Source organism: Gossypium arboreum, chromosome 11 (genome assembly GCF_025698485.1).
Source record: "Gossypium arboreum isolate Shixiya-1 chromosome 11, ASM2569848v2, whole genome shotgun sequence".
In the NCBI taxonomy this organism is placed as follows: Eukaryota; Viridiplantae; Streptophyta; class Magnoliopsida; order Malvales; family Malvaceae; genus Gossypium; species Gossypium arboreum.
This window is the reverse complement of record NC_069080.1, coordinates 18,879,204-18,899,882: the sequence shown is the minus strand read 5'-3', so window position 1 is coordinate 18,899,882 and position 20,679 is coordinate 18,879,204. Positions and strand designations below refer to the sequence as shown.

The window sequence follows — 20,679 nt, the reverse complement described above, 5'->3', positions numbered from 1 at the left end:
ATGCCTAACATATGGAATATACCAAGGTAAAATTATAAACATGTATGCATGTAATTATATGCCATGTTGAATGATAGGATTTGCTTAATTTGAATGTTTGAAATGGTTGGTATTTGGATGTGAGTTTAAGTGCAGGTTATTGGTGTGATTTTGGGTGAGAAATGAAGCTAGAAATGGCTCTATTTTGTCCACACGGGTAGACATATGGGCGTGTGTTTAGACCATGTGTAACACACAGCCTAGTACATAGGCGTGTTGTTAGACCGTATGTCCCTTGCACCTTCGAGAAAATAGAATGCTCAGAATTGAGCACACGGGCAGATACACAGGTGTGTGTCTCAGGTGTGTGTGCTACATGGCCTAGAACACGGGCATGTGTCTTCGCCATGTGAAACCTGTACCTAATTTCGAAAGAATTTAATTAACCACACGGCCTAGCACATGGACGTGTGGCATGACCGTGTGCACAAGTCAGAGAGTTACACGGGGTCGAACATGGCCTATAGCACGGACGTATCCCAGTTTCACACGTTCGTGTCTATTGGACCACACGGGCGTGTGAGCCCTGTAACTTAGAATTTTTTTTGAAAATTCATGAAAAATTTTTAGAGTTCCCGATTTAGTCCCGACTCGATCTCAATGCTCATATTGGGCCACGAGGGTCCATTTAAAGGACATTTTGAATAATATCAGAAAATGAACAGTGATTGACATGATTTATCTTAAATGTTTTGAAGTTTCAGTAATGCCCCGTAACCCTGTTTCAGCGATGGATACGGATTAAGGGTGTTACATGAAACCTGTTTGCCACTACGTTAGCCACAAGCTTGTAAATGACGGTGCAAAGGTGGGTTTCAAGCTCATCAAATTTGTTGGGTTTGAAATTTTGGGAAGTAATATTATATCAGTAACAATAACAAACTCCAACAATTTACTTTCATTCAGTATGCCCAAACAAAACCCGATAACATCACTTCCAACTAGAGGTGATCATGGGCTGGGCCGGGACGGGTTCGGGTCTGGCCCAGACAAAATTTTAGGCCCGTCTACTAGGCCGGGCCCTACCCACCTGAAATATGGGCCTAAAATTTGTCCAAGCCCGCCTGAAATAAAATTGCTAAGCTGAGCTCGGCTACCGATCCATATTAATTTTTTTGCTTATTTCATTAAATAAAAAATTTAAAAATATAATAAATCAAATATAATTAAAAACATAAAAACAAATATTAAAACAAATAAAAATGATACTAAAACAATTATTAAAATAATACACAAATTGACAATATAATAAAAATAGTTATATTAAAATTTTAAAATAATTAAAATAAAATAAAAATATATTAATATATTATTCGGTAGGGCCAGCAAAAAAAACTCTTACCGAGGCGGCTCATTTTCTAAACGGCCTCGTTTTTTGCCTAAACCCATTTTTCTAGGCGGCTCTTGGTAGGCCAGTCGCCAAACCATGATCAGCTCTACTTCCAACTATATACCAATATAGTTGGAAAAATATAGCCAAAAAACCATCAATCTCAGGCATTTTTGTTGGACCCATTTCCTTCAAAGCTGTAAAAACCTCATCTATCATATATATAGACAAAAGGATCACAGTAATATCAGATTTAATACTAACTTCAATTCCAGATAAAATATTAGAAATATCCCCCATCCTGCTCGATGTGAACAGACTTTGAAAATAATCAACTGTTGCTTCCCCAATCCCCTCATCGTCAAACACTTCATGTCCACCCTCCCACTCTAATCAAGAAATTGTGTTCATACATCTACGAGCAATAGCAAATTTATGGAAAAAAGGTATTTTTATCCCCTAAGTGAAGCTAGTTTGCCCTAGCTCGATGCTCTCAAAATACTTCATCTTTATCAATCTCCCAATTTAACTGAATTTTATGATCAATAAATTCAAATAATGTCTCATCATTACATTCTATTTTCACCAAACCTTCAAGTTTCCTTATAAGAGCCCTCTTCAACCCTGCCCTTCTATCTTTGATTAACTTAGACCAAACTGTCAAAGCATGTTGTAAGTTGTCCAACTTAGTTATTATTGACCTCAAAGAAGCCTCCTATAACCTTTCAATTTCCCGTTCTAATGACTCGTCTTTTGTCCAACAAGCCTCGAACCTAAACCTTTCTACCCCTATCGTTTCTCTCATTTGATCCAAATTTATCAAAAATGGACAATGACCTGAGAAAAAGTGTGGTAAGTGCCAAATATGTGCATGAGGAAAATTTGTCAGTCGTTGATCATTCGCAACCCCTTTATCAAGTCTCTCTCTTATGTTTATTTCCACCAGATTGCCTCTCTCCTAAGTGAACCATGCCCCAGAGAAATTGACATTCATTAACCGATATTCTTCCAAAACTTCCCTAAAAACCTCCATCTACCTTTCCTCCCACAGGATGCCACCTACCTTTCCAAAAGAAAACAATATTTTGTTGAAATAACCACTAACGAGCCAAGGATAATTATGGTCTTGTCTAAGCCGTCGTAATAAATTCCAAGTATCATTCCTATCTATAATACTAGATGCTCCGTAAAAATCAGTGAATCTCCATTCCTTGTTGTTATGATCATCCTTGACCAATACATCGATATGATTCTTAAAAAAACTCCTTAAGTTAATCGAAACATCATCTTTCCAAACTAAATAAAGACCTTCTCTAGAACCTTCTGCATTTACTTTGATCCCACACAAAAATCTACGCCGCTCATTATTTTTTCCATTCTTTTATTATCCAATTTTGTCTCCATAAAGAAGACTATACGGGGATTATATAACCTCAACGTAAGCCGAAGTCTCCACATTGTCCGTGGGTTCACCAGCCCACTAACATTTCAACATATTGTTTTCATTGTGCTTGGTCAGTTGACTTCTTGTCAGCTGTTGATCAAAATTGAGAAAATGCAAGAATTTGCATCATGGTCTTCATCATCACGTCATCTAACATTGAACATTCTAAGGCATTAAATTCGTCCTAGCCTTCTTTTTTTCGGTTTTCTCATGATCAAAATTTTGAAATTCCTCATTCATTTTTGAATCTAATTTCCTCTTCCCAACCAAGAAATTTAATTTTTTTTAGCAATCAAACTTCCTGTTACCTTCCTTTTCCAACTTCCTTTTTTGGACTTTGGAAACTTTCCTTTAATAGGGTTATTTAATCTGCATATTGATTTCTTATCCACGGGATTAAGTTCTGACCCTTCCCTTACCTGGAGAGGCATAATAAGTGCTAGGGGATTATTGGAAATGGGCTTAGGCTGCTACATTGATGATGGGGAGTTTGTGAATATATGTAATGATCCTTGGATTCTGGGACCTGGAGATGGTCGAATTAGATGTCAAAAAATTGATATAAGGTATACAAAGGTGTTTCATCTAATTAATTAGGAAAGTGGTACCTGGAATGAAGCGACCTTCCGTGATATTACAGACGAGGATCAAGTGCAAGCCATTCTGTCTATTCCTTTAGCCAGGATCGACTATCCGATTCTAATATTTGGAGGCTGGACGAATCGAGGGTGTATATAGTGAAGATTGGTTACAAGCTACTTGTACATGGAAACTCTAAACTACAAAAAAATTTGCCTACTCATATGACTACCTTTGCAAATAATTTCTTCTCGAATTTATGGGCATTACAACTTCCAGATAAGATTAAAATTACAACGTGGAAAATATACAATGATTTTATACCTATGTATGCTAATCTAAACAAACGTCATATTACTATTCATGTTCTTTGTCTATTATGTCAAATAGATTTGGAATCTATTGATCACCTGCTAGGTTTCTGCTCAGTAACAAGCCAGATTTTGACATTTTTGCAAATTATAGTGCCCCCTATGTCGAATCATCTAGATTACAAATCTTGGTTAGTAGAGGTTTTCCAAACAACAGATGACAGAAATAGAAAATTGGTGACTCTAATTGTTTGGTCTATTTGGTTGGCACGAAATAAAATAATCCATGGGGTATAAGACAAACAATGAATGATTTAGTAGTGTTCATTTTAGGCTACCTTACTAAATCGAAGCCCTAGAAATAGCTCGATACCGTAGTTACCCCACTACACAAATTTATTAAAGACCACCTAGTCCGGACTTTATTAAATTTAACTTTAATTCATCTTTTAATCTTCAAGAGAAAACATCTATCTCAGGAATTATTGCAAGAAATGGAAAATGGCTGATTTTGGGGGCTTGTACTTACCCTTATACTAATATTGCAGATGCCTTTTTGTGGAAGCCTGGGCATGCGAGTAGGCAATTCGGTTTGCGCAGGAGATTGGTTTCCACTACGTCTAGATTGAGGGGGATCCATTGATGATTATAAAGAAATTACATACAAACACGAATGATAGATCAGTTCTCAGTCCAATTATAGTTGATATCAAACACATGTTGGGTTTTCTTGAGCAGATTACTTTCCATCATGTTAAGAGAGAAGCAAATACTGCGACTCACACCTTGGCTAAGGAGGGGTGTCGCTATCCTAAGGAACGATTCTGGATTGAGGAAGCAGTAGAGATGGTGGAGTGAGTCGCGGAGATAGATACGTCAAACTGTTCCTTTTTGCCCTAGGTTGTTTTGGCTTTGGTTCATGGGAAATTTTATACTTCACTCCGATGATGACACTGAAGCTCCACTCTCTATTGGGTTTTGTTGATGGCTTCATGCATTCTTGGTTTCTAGAGATTGGAGAGTTTTAGTTGGTTCTTTATGTTGAGTTTTTTGGGAGAAAGTGGTTCTAATGGTTGGCATTTTTTTTTTGTTCTTTCTTTACTTTTCTTCTCTGCTTTGCATTTACTTTGAATTCGATTTGCACTTTTCTTTATGACTTTTTGAGTCCCGATGTATATGCGTATGGGACACATTTTGTGTTTTTCCCTTATTTTTTTTTAATGCTAGCTAGTTTCCATTTTAAAAGAAAAAAGGAAAAGAGAAATGATAAGAGCAAAAATCATTCAAATATTTTAATAGAAAATATTATTTTCAAATTTTAGAAAACATAAAAATAAAATATTATTCTTTAATATGAAATTGATGTGAAAAATACATTTATTAGTATTGTTTTGTTAATTATGTATTCAAAATACTATTTTATTATATTTATAGATATTATTTCTTAATTATATTTATCGATATTAAAATTTTATTATTTTGTTTTGAATTTTAATACATATAATTGATTATTTTTGTAATGTATACAAAAATAAAATATTATTAACTTTGGTTAAGGGTAAATATTTTATATTACATAATTTAATTTATTAAAAGGTGTAATAGGTAAATTTTTGCGTGGGCCCCCAAAAAATAATAACCGAAGTCAAATGATGCAATCAGTCGGAAACAAGTTAAAAAAGGGCCAAATTGAAAGACAATCATTAAATTGTGGCCAAATAAAAAAGATTGAGAAAGCCAAGGAGTTATCAAAATTTGTTGACTTGGTAAAAGGCTAAAAATAGGAAGATATGATTTTTATTTTATTTTATTTTATTATTAAATTATTTAGGCTATTTTTAGTAAACCTCATGTATATAAATAGGGGTATTTTGTTCTTTGGAAAAAACCAATTACTTTTGGAAGACTTTTGGTATTCCTACTTCAATTTGGAATTGGATTATTCTCTCTTTTCCTATTTCTATTGGAATTGAATTATTTTCTTTTCTCTTTCAATTACGTAGGAATTTTGCCCGTTTCATTTCAATTTCTTTGTTTTTTTCTAAATTCGTCTGATTGCTTTCAACCCTTTTGTTTTTTTATTTGTTTTGCAATTAAGTTTTCATGATTCTTAATTTTGGCCCTAAAATTTGTTTTGACTACATTTTGGTCTTTCTTGAAGCTGTGTGTTTTGGAGGGTAGGGATTATTTTTCTTTTGGTCCCTCCTTGTTATTCGCATGTTCAAATTGGTCCATTTTCTTTTATTTATTTCTGATTTGCCCCAGAATTTTGCTTTAAAGTTCGATTTAATCCTTTTTTATTTTTGTTATTTTATTATCAAATTAACTAATTTAATATATTATTGCTATTATTTTTATGTTTCTATTTATATTTATTTTGTTATTCTAATACTATTATTATTTATCTAATTTTTATTTATCTATTTATATTTCTACTATTATTATATTTCTATTTCTATTTATATACTAATATTATTTTCATTATTGTTTTTCTCATATATGTTTTTCACTCTTGTTATTAACATTCTATTTATTTATCTATTTTTTACTTTTTTTGTTATTATCTATTTTAACTTCTTATATAACGCTCATTTCAAATTTTTATACATTATTTACTTTAATATTTTCATATATTATATATTTCAAACTTTTTTTACACATTATATATTTTGAATTGTTTATATATTATTTTTAAAGAGTTTTATATATTATTTTATCTTGAATGGATACTATTTTTTAAAATTATTTTATATACTTTAGATCGCTTTTATAATCATCCTCATTTTAAAAAACCTCTCAAAATAAGGAAATATTTCATGTTTGGAAATTCGAGAAATCGTGCCCTACCGTGCTGGGTTTCGATTTTTCGTTCAACCGAATAACTGAATATCCTTTTGAAATTTCATCTATGTTTTCTTAGATTAAAATGAGGCAATATTTTGTGTTTAGAAATTCAAGAAATCTTCTCCAATCGTGTTGGGTTTCGACTTACCGTTTGACCAGATAGCCAAATATCCTTTTGAAATTTCAAATGCATGAGTTTTGGAAATTATAAGATGATCTTGTATCGAGGGTTTGAAATGTTGTGTCCTATCGTGCTGGATATGATATTCTATTCCTTCTAAGCGAGAGAATCTCAATATCCAATTCTAGTTATCCAAACATTTTAAAGGAACTGTATTTTAAAATCTTTTTCAAATTTTTTACAGTTGTTAATTGATCAATACGGTACCAATTTTGGGTGTTGTGAGGGTGCTAATCCTTCCTCACGCGTAACTGACTCCTGAATCCGTTTTCTAGTTTTTCATAGACCAAAAACATTGTTTTAATAAACCGAAATGCTTTATTAAAATGATCGATCACAAGGTGACCCGATCACACCTAAACAAAAAGGATTGGTGGCGACTCTATTTTTATTTTAAAGTCGACCTCCATTTTTCAAAATAAAAATAGTTTCGACAAAAGTCATGTTCTTCATTCGAAATTTTTTTTATTATATATTTATTATAACATTCATTCTATTTTATTTAATCAAACTACTGTTATGTCTGTTTAATTTCATTACAACCTTATTTTATTCCCACAGAATGACTATTCTATTTTAATTAATCAAACGTGCCATTAATATTTGAAAGGTGAGTTGAGGGATTTTAGTAAGGTTTAGGGTTTTGGGGATAAAGAAATGAAGGATATTTATAGGTGGGTGGTTGGACTAATAGAGTTAGCTTAATTTTTAACACCCGGACGAAGTTAAATCAAATATGAAATTAAGGGCATATAACACTCTAATCATGTTGTAGAAGAAAAAAGACATTGCTTAAGATATTAGGATCACTTTTATCTCCATTTTGGGAACTTAAAATAATAAATTAAATAAGGGTATTTTTATCATTGTAAAATTTGATCGATTTAAACCTAAAATAAAATTATTTTAATATTCTAACTTTATCATTTCAATCAAAACTTTATTTATTTCATCATTTTATGAGTGCCCCATAATTTAATATATATTCCTAATGTGTTTATCAACTTAATCATATAATTATTATTGGAATCGATTTTAATTTCTTCACAAGTCTAAGAATTAAAGACAAAATATGAATATAGAAAATATTAATCTACCCTAAATATATTTTTTATTTTGGAAGAATTTATGTAAAACGTAAACAATTTCATGTATGAGTTGAAGTCTAAAAAGTAATTGGTATGAATTTTGGTGAGGATGGACCAAAATCATTCTAACATACCATTCAATTTTTGTGATTGATAAGATATTCACTTATAAAAATCATTTTTTGGAAACAAAAATAAACTTTTATTTAAAAAGCTCTTTTCATATAGATATGTGTAAATGGTAATTTTCTAATTATATGATATAACACATAATAATCCAATTTAGTGATACTCAAATGCTTCCAAGTATCAAATTTTATCTTATAATTTGAGTTTTTATCACACCACATTACTTTGCATTCATTACACAATCTAAATAATGGACTGTGGAATTTCATGATACCAACATCGGCATAATTATTTATTTGGTCCTCCAACTTTATAAAAATAGTTATTTTAACTCTTCATTTATTTTATTTTTAGTTTTTAATCCTTAAACTTGCATTTTTTTATCAAATCACCTCAAAATGAATAAGAAAATTAACATTTTTAACTTCATTGACATCGCATACACGTGGATGACACATCAGCATTTAATTGATTCTTTAAAATTATAAACTTATTTTTAAAAATTAAAATCATTAAAATTATTTTAAAAATATAAGAAAATATTTTTAAATTTTAAAACTTAATTAAATGTGAACATATTATTCATATAACAATTTAAATAAATAGCTAAAATAATTTATTTATTTTTTAAAAGTTTGAAAAGCTAAAAAGTTATTTGAAAGCATTAAATATAGAATGTGAAAATCAACATGTAGAGTGTTGAAGTTAAGTGGGGATGGTTGGGTTAAATTGGAATTGGAATGAATGTCTTAGGGTTGACTTAGGTAGGTCAAACTGTAGTTGCAATTTCAGGACAAAGCTCCAGGAGTTCAAGTTTCATGTGTTAAGGGAAAAACACATATTTTGAGAACAAATTCCAAACAACAATTTTTTTGAAAAATAATCCAAAAATTAATTATGAAAAGATAAAATTAAACATTTAAATGAAGTTTTTAATGATAGAGAAATGAGATAAAAGTGGATAATTACAGTTTGTTTTCCAATATTTAAACAAATTTACAATCTCAATCTCAATGTCTCAAAAAAATCTAAAATGTAGAAAAAAAGTGAAAAACAAATCCAACCCTAAAATTCTCGCTCTTTCTTTTTTTTTTCTCACACGGTACCGCTTTTCTTTTTTTCCCTGTTTTCCATTTCTCACTCTTTTTTGCTCTCGTGTTTGTTTCCCGAGAAAAAAAAGTGAAAATAAAAATAAACCAAGAAAGAGAAAGAGGAAAAAGTGGAGAAGGATTGGGATCTCAACAACTGTCACTCTAACCTCAAAACTGTTGTCCTCCATTTTTCTTTTTAATTTCCCGGGAATCAAAGGGACAGTTATTCTTTCGGTCCGTTTTAATTTGATTATCGTTTCAAGCAGCGTTAATTTTGATGGGAAATTGGTGATCAATATAAAAGCTGAATTTCTGTTGAAATAATAGAGGAGATGACCAAAGAACACCCGCCTGAGCCACTCGATTTCTTCATTTGGACTGTTGAGGTATTTCTTTCTCTCTTTTGTTTGTTTTTACTTTTGATTTTAATTGGATCTTGTTCCTGTGAAGTTTAGATCTTTAGTTTTTCTTTTCGTGAGATTTAGTGTTGCTACTTAATTGTGGAATTCTGCTAATTATGTTGTATTTTTTTTTTCCACTTGGAAATTGTTCGTCAAAACTTATTATCGATTGTAAGATATTGGGTTTTTGATCTTATGATTTTTGGAAACTATTAAAGTGAATTGACTTGACCAAAAAGGTGATCACTTTTTATTGCCTATCTTAACTAGTGAAAGATTTATTTTGCTTCCTTTGCTATCAATTTGGTATATATTCCCATCTCTCTTTATTTATCTATTTCCAGGTATAGATAAAAATCATTTGTTTGATGAACACATTTTGTGTTGGCTCTAATTTAGGTGATTTAGAGTCTGCTCTCTTGCTTATATATGGCTTAGTAGCATTCCATTTAAAATGTTTGTTTAAGGTTGTCATTTTCACCCTCCTTCTGTTGGGGTGTTTGGAATGAATAGTTCAGTTATGGGGTTAGACATATTGGTATTTTTTTCTGGTGATTCCACTTGTTTTTTCTTGTTACTGGATCGTGGTTTCACGAATTTAAGATAGCTTGAACTTCTCTGCAATATTTTTGTCTCTGTTAGAACTTTCATTTACGTTGTTGAGCATTCCTATTGAAAGTTGGTGAGGTTGTTTGTGTAGATAAATAAAATGTCTAGATTTATGGCTGCCCGACTGTAACTACAATGTGAGTAGCTTGGTCTAGGTGACTGCAGATATTGTATGGTAAATATGCAAACAATCTCTCTCTTCATTATCAGTATCATTCATTTCTGATAACAGAAACTGATAGTGATGACTCTGATAACGGAAATTGAGCAACAAGGTAATTTGTGCATAACTTGAGCCATTACTAGTGAAAAAGTTGCTGCAAAAGGTGGTTTACTTTATGATGTTAAGTAAAGCAACAGGTTTTGAATTTGAAGCAGTAGGTGAAGCTTTTGGAACATGTTTTTGTTTTTTGTTCTTCAACATGAAAGCTTTTGGCATGGACATTTGATTTGGTAACATACTTTTCCACTTTTATCTTTTTGTTCTGGTAGGATGTTGGAATGTGGTTGGAAGAGATAAATCTTGGTAGCTACCGTCAGATTTTCAAAGAAAATGGTGTCAATGGAGAATACTTGGAAGGCATGTCTATGTTCACAACTGAGCAGATTCTTCGATTTATAAGGCGGTGTCATATGAAATGGGGGGACTTTATCACGCTATGTAAGGAACTCAGACGAATAAAAGGTCTCTCTCTCGGTGCTCTCTCTCTCTCTCTCTCTCTCTCTCTATACGTAAACATGCACACCCACACACAAAGCTTTTGCCTCTAGATTTGGAAGTGACTTCAATCTTTAGATTTGCTTGATTATTCCTTATTCTTGTGCTAAGAGACATATTTCTATTAGTAGTATTTCTCTGATTGAACCGTATTTTAGAACATGGGCACTTCTCTCAGCTGCATGCATTATCACCAATGAAGCATAAACATTTTGCCCGTTTTCTTCAAACAACTTCCTTTGGTATCCAAGTTTTGTGGGAGCAATGCCTTCTATGCATGAATTGGTAAATAGGAATATTGATTGGTTGAGATTTGTCGATGCTTTTTTGCATGATAGGTAGGCTATCCTCTATTGTTTGCAGTATATTTATAACGGTTTAATGGTATTTGGATGCTATTCTAGAAAACAATATCTTTCATGCACAACAGCATGGATTTATTCTCTCTTTGTTGTCTGGTGAAACAAGAGTAAGTCATTCTTAGAAGTAGATATGCTTCTTTGTGATTGATATATTGAAAATGTATCCTTCAGTGGCTTGCCTGAAAGGAGAGCAAAAAGTTCGCAGGCCATGGTGGGCTCCTTCGTGCCTTTCAATATTCTTTGTTAAGGTAGCAAAGCGCAACAGACAGTCACGTGTTGTTTCCTTGAAGCTGGAACCTTGATGCAAAATATGCTTTTTTATCTACGTATATGTTGTTTTTTCTTCTCGTTGAGGGAGCAAAAAGTAGGGGAAAAACTGAACTTTTTGTCCTAAAATCTGTTAAAGGTGTTGTTGATAGTTCTTCCTTCAAGAACTCTTTTACGTATACGAGCCTTTCTTTTGATATACATATATGGTATATGTTAATTATTATAGTTGTATCATGCATCTTGTTCTTTGAAACAGAGTGCCATTTATGTTTATATCAAGGAAATGGTGATAATTCGGTTTGTTTTTCTTGAAGAAATTCAGTCTCGGGCATTTCCCTTTTCTGAAAGTGTTGCACGGGTGTAAATATATATTTGTGTTTGTTAATGACAGCAGTAATGCATAATGTAGGAAAAATATATGGTAGTTGGGGAGGTATATTTATTTGTATGGTTGGACATGGAAAGTTGATGGGTCGGTAAGGTATAGCCGCTGACTTGAGTATACCCTTTTGTGTTCCGTTTGTGGAGTAAAAATCTTGGCTGATGAACCCGTAGATTCTCCTTGATTTAAGATGAAGAAAACAATCAGTTTTAAAGGATTATCAAAAAATAAAAAAAGAAATCTTCAGTTTAAAGAAAGGATGAATCTGATATTCTACGAAGTGAATATAAATAAGTCGAGCTTTATTGTAGGATTATGATTGTCCTAAACAACAGAAAACCTGCTATGGTGCAAGTAATGGGATTTTATGCCTCGAATCTTTTCTTTTACTTCAGGCTCTCTTTATGATCTTTTTGGTAAATTGTATTGATGATGGTCCCACAAATTGCCATTATTGATTGATTAAAACTAGCCTAACCTTCTAACTATTCATGCTTCCACAATCAAAACCCGCATGATTTGATATGTTATCGGCTTACCCTCTTAACGACAAACTTCATTATTTTCTTATAATTCCCGGTTGTTATCAACATCTGTTTTTTTCCTTTCTTCCACGGGTCATGTTCCCAGACAACAGTTCAATCCAAGAAAGACGCCCTATTGGCTGTTGAAAAATAGGATCCCAGATATTGATTAAATAACAAAGTTGATGCACTAAGAAACTTGGTGGTTCAGATTCTAATCCCACCTTCAATACAATTTTAACGTTTAGTTAGAGCTATAACTTTTTAACAATTGATAAACAAACAAGCGAAAGCAATGTCTAAAGAGCCAACCCTCACAAGACGCAAAACAAAAATACAAGCGCTTTTGGACTGGACAGTGTTGCGCAACACAAGATTCTGAAAAATCAAAAGGACGAATGACACAGAAACAAAGTAGATGGTTTTGTTGGCTTCGGAACCTTGCCTTTCTGTAGGTCCCCCCAAAAAAAAAAAAACCCAATCCTATGACAAGTATTTGCCCAAAGTGAGACTTGGTTTATTCAAGAAAAGCACCACCACCTCATATATTTTGGTAGCAAAAAAAAGCTTGATTTAAGAGCCCGAGTTGACGATGTTCTTACGTCGTTTAGTTATTGATTCCCCAGCAATTAGCTGGCAAAGAACTTTTGTACTGGCCTTTACCACTATTCACAGTAGCATATCATCTAATAGGAACTTAACACAAAAAACGTAATGACCTTCAATTTATGTAATAATCCACATCCAAGCCGGATCCATGGCTTAAGCATACCACTGAACGAACAGCAAAGCTCATTCAGAAAACAAATTCAAATGGCAATTTAACTGTAAATACAGCATCTAAAGCTCACATACATTAGGTTTCCTCGAGTACCAAATAACCCAATAACAATACATTAGACTTGCATAAATCAAATAGGTAGGTTACAACTTGCAACTTTTATGATCATAACTACAATTCCTTCACCTCTAAAAGCTAGATCCTGCCTTAGTGAAACTGTTCAATGCCTAAACTTTTGTTGCCAGGTAATCAAGAAAACTTCTAGCATGCAACCTCAGAGTTAAAAAAAAAAAAAACAAACAAACAAACAAACAAACAAGGAATAGATGCTGCAATAACTCACCAGTCTGCTACAATCGTGAAATGCGTATAGATGTGATGTTGTACCTTCTGAGTGGAAACAACAAATGAGTATTCCATTTTGAAATATCACGAAGGTTGTATCCTTCTTATAATTTACTTTCTACAGGACCAACAATGCAGTCTCATCATCTGAACCAGTCCAATTTGGAAAAGGAGCAACCAGTCACATGGGCGAGTGCCCCAAACAAAGCCATGATCCCACATAGATTAATTTACCTCTAGTCTTTGTGATTCTGCACAATATTGACCTTGCAATTCAATGGAAAAGAAGAGACATGCTTAAGGAAGAACACTTACAAATTACAACAATCAAGAAAATCAGAAGCCACTGCTGGAAGAGACGCTGTCTGATCTAGCAGTTCCTGTGGAACCATTACTCGTTTTACTAATGACCCCCTTTCCAAAATATTCAGCAATCACGGAAAATCCATCCTTTGAGCTCTTGACTTGTTGGAAGAATTGATCTTGATCTTTTGAATTCTGTTCCAAGCTTCTTTTCATTTCCATTACAGATCTGTACTCTGGAGCACACTCAGGGCATTCCTTTTCATTATCACCAAGGCAACGCTGATGAAATGAGTGCATACACATGAAATGCACAGCAGGTAGGTCAAGGGTAAAAGTGCAAGCAGTGCACTTGCTCAGCTGAAATATCCTGGCATTTGTCCTAAGGTCCTGAATTTCTTTTCTCATTGCCATTGTGTCTTCCTGTGCAATCCAAAGACTCACTGAATTAAAAAAAAATGCTCAAAAAACATGATTTTGTATGACTATCATGGCAAATTTTATGGGGAAAAAATCCATATTTCATCAAAGCTGAAACAATTGAGAAAACAAATGGATTTTATCAAAAAGGGCAGTAAACGTTACCTTTTGCATTATTGCAGCTTTGAATTATAATTAATTAATCTTCTTGTCTCACATGCTCAGAAATTGTCATTTTAATCTCTTAACAATACTATAACATTTTTTCTACACTCTGGCGCTGGTTATATTATGGAATGTTTTTTGGTGAAACTCTCCAGTTACATAATTGGGAAACTATATGCACAGCCATTGCAACCTGGTTAGGTGACCAAAAGACCAGTAACACAATTGCAATATATAAAAAAAATCATTAGAATAACTTAGTACCGACCTGATACTTCTCTATAGCTCGTCTGTCCTCTTCAATCAGCTTTGACTCTTGTTCAAGTTTTCGGGCAATGAAATCCTTAATAACAGATAATGTGAGACATGGGTTCCTGGAAAGTGTCTGAAGAACAATAATGGGAGGCAAGATGTCATCTCTCTCAATATATGTCAATACTTCTTTCACTTCTTTAGAACAATCTTCCCCAAGTTCACCAAAATACTTCAGAAGATCTGCCCATAGAGTAGGGTCCCCTCCTTTACCAGAATCCCCTAGCCTTTTGCAACATGCAATCAATCCCTCATGGTCATGGACTTGCATGTAGCAAGCAATCACTTCTTTAAAAAGTTTCATTTTCTCATAGAGATACAATAAGCCTTCTTTAAATGCATTCATCTCGCATAGGATGATAGCAAGATCAACATCATAAAGTGGATGTTCCAGATCAGCTGGCCATGCACTCTTAAGCAAACGTAGCCCCTTTTCACGTCTTTCCAGCGTGTCCTTTTCTATGGATGAATTCTTACCATCAACTGCTAACTTCCCGTTGGACACTGTTCTTGCTTTAATATTAAAATCCGTTCCATTGTTAACTTGGGAGATTGATGGGAAGTTCAAATCAATGGACAGGTACAACTCCAAGAGTGTGTTATGAATCTCTACTTGAGCAGGAGAATCTTTTACCTTGTCAGCATATTTTTCAAGGAAATCCATAAGAGATTGTGGATGATGGATGAAAATGTTGAGGAAATCAACAGGAGATGGTAACATAGATAAGTAACCACCATTTGAAGTTACACGTTTAGCCAACTCTATATCCTCAGTGCACAGCCTCATAAGTATATTAATTGTCTCTGCCGGTTTGTGTTCTACGAGAATCTTCCCATATTCCTTCACTGTCACCCCAGCTTGACTTGGTTCAAGGCTAGAGATATATTGCAAAGCTTCATCATATCTGCCAAGGTCTTCAAGCAAAATCTTTAAGTACCATTCATGGCGACCAGCCTTCTTAGCAACATACATGGCATGTTCATGGTAATTTGCTGCTCGGCAAACCCTTATAGCAGTCTCCACATCGAATTTATGTTCCCCAACACCATCCTCACTCTTAATGAACACATTCAACTTTTCAACATCTTTCAATTTAGTATAGCAGTTTAACAGAAGGGTGGTGTGATCTTTAGAGGCAAGCCCCTTCTCATGTAAATTTTCCAAGTAATTTGTAAGGTTGTAGATTCTTTGTGCATCCAGAAACTTTTGTATTACATAAGAAGGTTCAAGGTGACCAATGGTGTTGATGTACTGTGCCATAGCCTCATCATAGTCTTGCTTGCTATAAAGATGATCACCGTACTTCCTAAGTACTTCAGCAGTTGCAGAAGCATCAGCTTGCTGTGTTTGAACCAGGTTGATAGCTACAGTGTAAAGGTTCTTCTTAAAGAGCATATCTAACTTGCTTTCCATATCCTTCTCACCAATACATAAAGCTGATTTGTCAGTCATTATAAGTATTATGTTGCCCCATTCACAAAGCATGTGAGAAACTTCTTTAACAACTAGACTGTGTGCTATTAACCGGTTCTTCAGGTCATAAATATTGAAGGTATTCTTTCCATTTCTTTGATCAGCAATAACACATAATAAATATCCACGATACCACCCTAAGAACTTCTTCTCTCCTTCAAAAGCCCAACAGGGACCACGCCCATCTACTTCATAAAAATACACGGCCTCAGGTCGACCAATTATCAACTCCTAATGACAAAACAACAGAGAAACACTTATCTTCTTAGATAAATATATATGGTTATTAAGGCACGTTAAAGAAAAGTAAAGGGCACAAAAATGCATACCGAGCGGTCACTCATTGCGACACTATTGACATTGCATCCGATCTGATCTAATAATTGCCGCCTAGGAGGTTGGTTCTGCATGCTGAACAAACTCACAGAATTTGGAGTTACAGCAAATAATAGAAGGGCTTGACCATCCAGTCTAAAACCTAGTCCAGTAACTGATGAATTCCCTTCACCAGATGAGCTATCGACCTGGAGCTTGAATCGGGTTATTCTCTCACGTGCAATATCTCCCTTGATACAGTAAATGCAACCATTGTCTAACCCAATAGCTATAAGTAATATCGGCGGAGCTTCCTCTAAGACTAGAAATGATGTGATCTGCAATGTGTAAGGACTCCATTAAGAGTTTAGAAATACACTAAACTCTAGTCTCAGGTATTCCACAAGTTGGTTTAGCCTTTTATTACTAGAGGTTATTTGCATATAAAAGAAATAAAATAATAAAAATGAAACAACTAATCAAGACATGATTGTTAGACAAAAAGGTTTTTTTTTTTTTGACATTCATGCAAAAAAAATCGTTGGCTTTTCTCTGCAAACCGTTTATGCATATAATTGCTTCTGAAAGTAGAAAGAATAGCAGAAGTTACAGCTTTGATTTTTTTTACAACGAGATTGAATTTAAAGAGAGCAAATTTGCAATAATATGAAATAAACAGCTAACTCTAAACACGTTTTAGGAAAAAATAAAAAGAGAGAAAGGAAGAAGAAGACCTTAGCTTGAGGGAATTGATTGGTGAAAATACGCAAAATTCCAATACAATCAGGACTAGTGGTACTCGATCCTTCCGGCTGCATTTTATCAAGATCGAATACCTTCAAGCACATCCCTGATTGCTGAGGTGATATTTGTTCATCTTCTCCAATACTCACCAAAAAATTCCGTTGCTAATTAAAGTCATCAATCAATCAAAAAAAAAAAACACTCGATCAATTAAAGTTATTGTTAATTATTATTAAAACATAAAGTTGAATCGCAAAGATTTGAGAGTCATATTTTACCTTGAGCATTTGGAGGAAGAAAGCGGAGGAAGAATGAGCTTGGAAGCCGAAATTGAAGTTAAGGCCGCGATCCAGGAGGCTTACAGTGCCGTCATCGCAGCCGATCACGAGCTTTCCTCTTCCGCTGGAAGCACACTCGATTTTTCCACTGATTTCCTCCGGGATTTTGCATTTGCCTCCTCCCAATTTCTCCTCGAAGAACTCGAATTTCCTCCACTGATACATTTCCCCTTCTCGACGATGGATCGGATTCGGAATCACAGTCCCACGACAAAACCCCTAACTAGTTAGTTTCCTTCCTTCTAGCCTTTTCCTTCCGTGGGAATTTAGTTTTTATCGGCTTATATTGCTTTTTCCAATACCCGTAGTTTTAGAAGAGAAAGGAATAATGTCTGGGTCATAGTCTCCCTTTGGGTTTCTTTCATGTGTTTTTGAGCCGAACTTGGGATCTTCACGTTTTCAACCCTAGCCTAACTGGATCATCCAGATTTTGGGCCTTCAAATTTCTAGAAGAAAATGTAAAAGGCTTAATCCTTTGTTTGGAACTACAATCGTTTTACTATTTTAGTTGTATGAATAGTAGATATAAAGAATCTACACTAAAATATGCATAATCCTAATTCTCTTAAAACAGATATTGCATTGATTGAATACATATACACTGCACCATCTTTTTTATACTCACATTATATGATATCCATCATATATGATGGATGCACTTACTTCAAAATATATATGATGAATGTCATAATTTGCACAAGAAATAGGGTTCATGTCGTAACATCATGTAGAGCTCGTCGCGATGAGTTTGAGACTTCAGGTCACAGTATGATGAGAAACTCCGTTATCCCAACAAAGCCAATTCAGTTTATCATGTCTTGAGAGGAATTCCCTCACATCACAACGTCGTTCTGAACTTTTGAAATCTTTGCAGTTTGGTCATTGTTTGATTTCGGGTCAACTTTACATCTTACACAAACTCGAATAAGACTTCGTAAAGGTTTTAAATTGTACTAAATGATTGAAATGATGGAATTTAATGATTTTCATTTTGAATTGTTTGTTAAATGTCTGTAATTTTCTGCTTTTTAGGTAGGGCGAGGGGTGCTATAGAACATTTATGAGTTCATGGAGAATTTTTTTTTTGAGAGTGCAATAGAGATAGTTAAATAGTTTGTTGTGTGGTTTTACAACTTAAGTTCTCAAGGGGAAAAATTAGATGTGAAAAATCTAGTCATTGGATACAAGGGTGAGTTTGTTATATCAGTATGTGACAAGGCTAAGGTCTCTTGTTATATTGAGTTCAAATATAGTGGATTCATCTACCTGAGCTAAGTTTAACTTTAAAATAGTGGATTTATCTCACTGAGCTAGACTTTATAGGTGTAGAGAAATCGAACTGCATAAATAATATCTCGTCCCTTGTTTTTATTGTGTTTTAGGTAATGATATCAAAAGTGCCCACTTCTGCCTTCATTTCCTTACATAATTTGTTTTCTTAGCATATTAATAACCAGTTCGAGTCAACAAAATAAATAGTTACAAAAATCTAAGGGTGTGTTTGTTTCACGGAAAATAACTCATGTGTTTTTTTTTTTCATGGAAAACATATTGGTCAATGGAAAATGACTTACAGATCAATAGAAAATAACATATTTTTCTTGTAAGCTAACTTACCAGTTTGAAAAGTGTAAATCATTTTTCAGAAAATGGGTCATTTATGAGTAATTTTATTTTTATATAAAATTTAACTTGAATCAAACCTAATATCATTATATTAATAATTTTAATTTTAATTTTAAAAATATATAAAAACATTATAATGTTCAACATTATTAACATTAATATTTAATTAATTATATTTAATAATGCAATAAATATAATTTATTATATTAATTAATTATTTTATATTGTAAATTTATTTTAATAATAAATTTCAATTGGCGAAAGTAAATTCTATTACAATATTTTGTAAGAAATATATTTATACTAGGTTTATTTCATTAAAATAACTTTTAAAAATAGTTAAAATTAATTTTATGTATTATTATTCAAACACAAAAATATTAAATTTTCTAAAACGCCTAAAATGAATGTTTGATATAGATGTGGTTGTTGCCACTTGTGTCGGTTGATGTTGTTGCATTGAATTACTTGATATTGTACAAGTGTATGAGAATGTTGTACCAATGGTTGATATTAGCAGTTAAGGTTAACACTTAACAATGTGCTCATCGTTACAATTCTTCTCATATACAAACCTAACCTAATGTCATGTCTGCTTGCATACCAGAGGGCTTCTTTCTATAAAACCTGGTTAAAGTCGCCACCAATCTTCTGACCTTCATCCCACGCCCACTGCCATAAATTGCAAGGAAGAACAATGTTATTAATTGAATGTAATTGAGAACTGTGGTCCAACAAAAAAAGGAAAATTTATTTTAAAACTGTTTTAGAATCTATTTATTACATTTTAATGTACCTGCTGATTTTATGTTTGTACTCTATTTAATTTTATTAAATTTGAATTAAGTTTTAAGAGAATTACGATTCAAAGTAAAGTTAAATTACATGTATAATTATGTGATTCAAAATCCCTTTAGATGATTATAACTATAAGTATTATAAAAAATAATTAATTAATAATCAAAATATATTTAAACTTAAATTTAAATAAAATTTAAACGAATTAATTTAAAATAAAATTTTAATATAAAACTTAAATAAAAACTATCAAAATTTCAATAAATTGTTATAATTATAACAATTGAATGCGAAATATGAAATATTGAATCTTTTAAAAGTGATGCGAAGATCATGTGAAAGCAAGGGAAGCCACAAATTTGAGATATATATATATATAACACAGAGACGGGGGATTGATGGTTCCATGTTTTCTGGGTTTCTCACTCTAGAACATGTGAACATGGTTAAGAAGTGGAAATGGAAAGAGACATGACATTCCCTGATTTGTATTTTGGTGGCAATGAGACAATCACTATATCCCCGCCATTCGCACCATTACTTTTGGAAATCCATATGTAATTACTCAATTTTTATTTAATATTAATTTTTATTATTAGTGCGGTTGAAAAGTTATTTTTAAAAGTGTGATAGAAAATTACTTTAAAAAGTTGATTCGTTAAATTTTCGATTTTCCTATTGCTGTCAAAAATTATTATTAAATGTTAAAATGTTAGATATGATAGTATATAATAGTACATAATGTATAAATTTTAA

General features: G+C 32.9%; 2 protein-coding genes across 2 annotated transcripts; one reads left to right on the top strand and one right to left on the bottom strand.

Moving 5' to 3' along the window:
* The first annotated feature begins 8,941 nt into the window (after window positions 1-8,941).
* Window positions 8,942-11,713, top strand: LOC108470866 (uncharacterized). The gene is made up of 3 exons (XM_017772365.2): window positions 8,942-9,422; window positions 10,539-10,731; window positions 11,298-11,713. Exons 1-3 carry the CDS (start codon window positions 9,369-9,371, stop codon window positions 11,426-11,428), a joined length of 378 nt encoding a protein of 125 aa, XP_017627854.1. The 5' UTR covers window positions 8,942-9,368; the 3' UTR covers window positions 11,429-11,713.
* A 1,286-nt stretch (window positions 11,714-12,999) lies between these two features.
* Window positions 13,000-17,890, bottom strand: LOC108473645 (vacuolar protein-sorting-associated protein 11 homolog). Its single transcript, XM_017775323.2, has 5 exons — window positions 17,440-17,890; window positions 17,152-17,325; window positions 16,432-16,755; window positions 14,585-16,333; window positions 13,000-14,154 (listed from the first exon to the last, which is right to left on the bottom strand). The coding sequence occupies exons 1-5, from the start codon at window positions 17,662-17,664 to the stop codon at window positions 13,765-13,767; spliced, it is 2,862 nt and encodes a 953-aa protein (XP_017630812.1). The 5' UTR covers window positions 17,665-17,890; the 3' UTR covers window positions 13,000-13,764.
* Window positions 17,891-20,679: the final 2,789 nt, after the last annotated feature.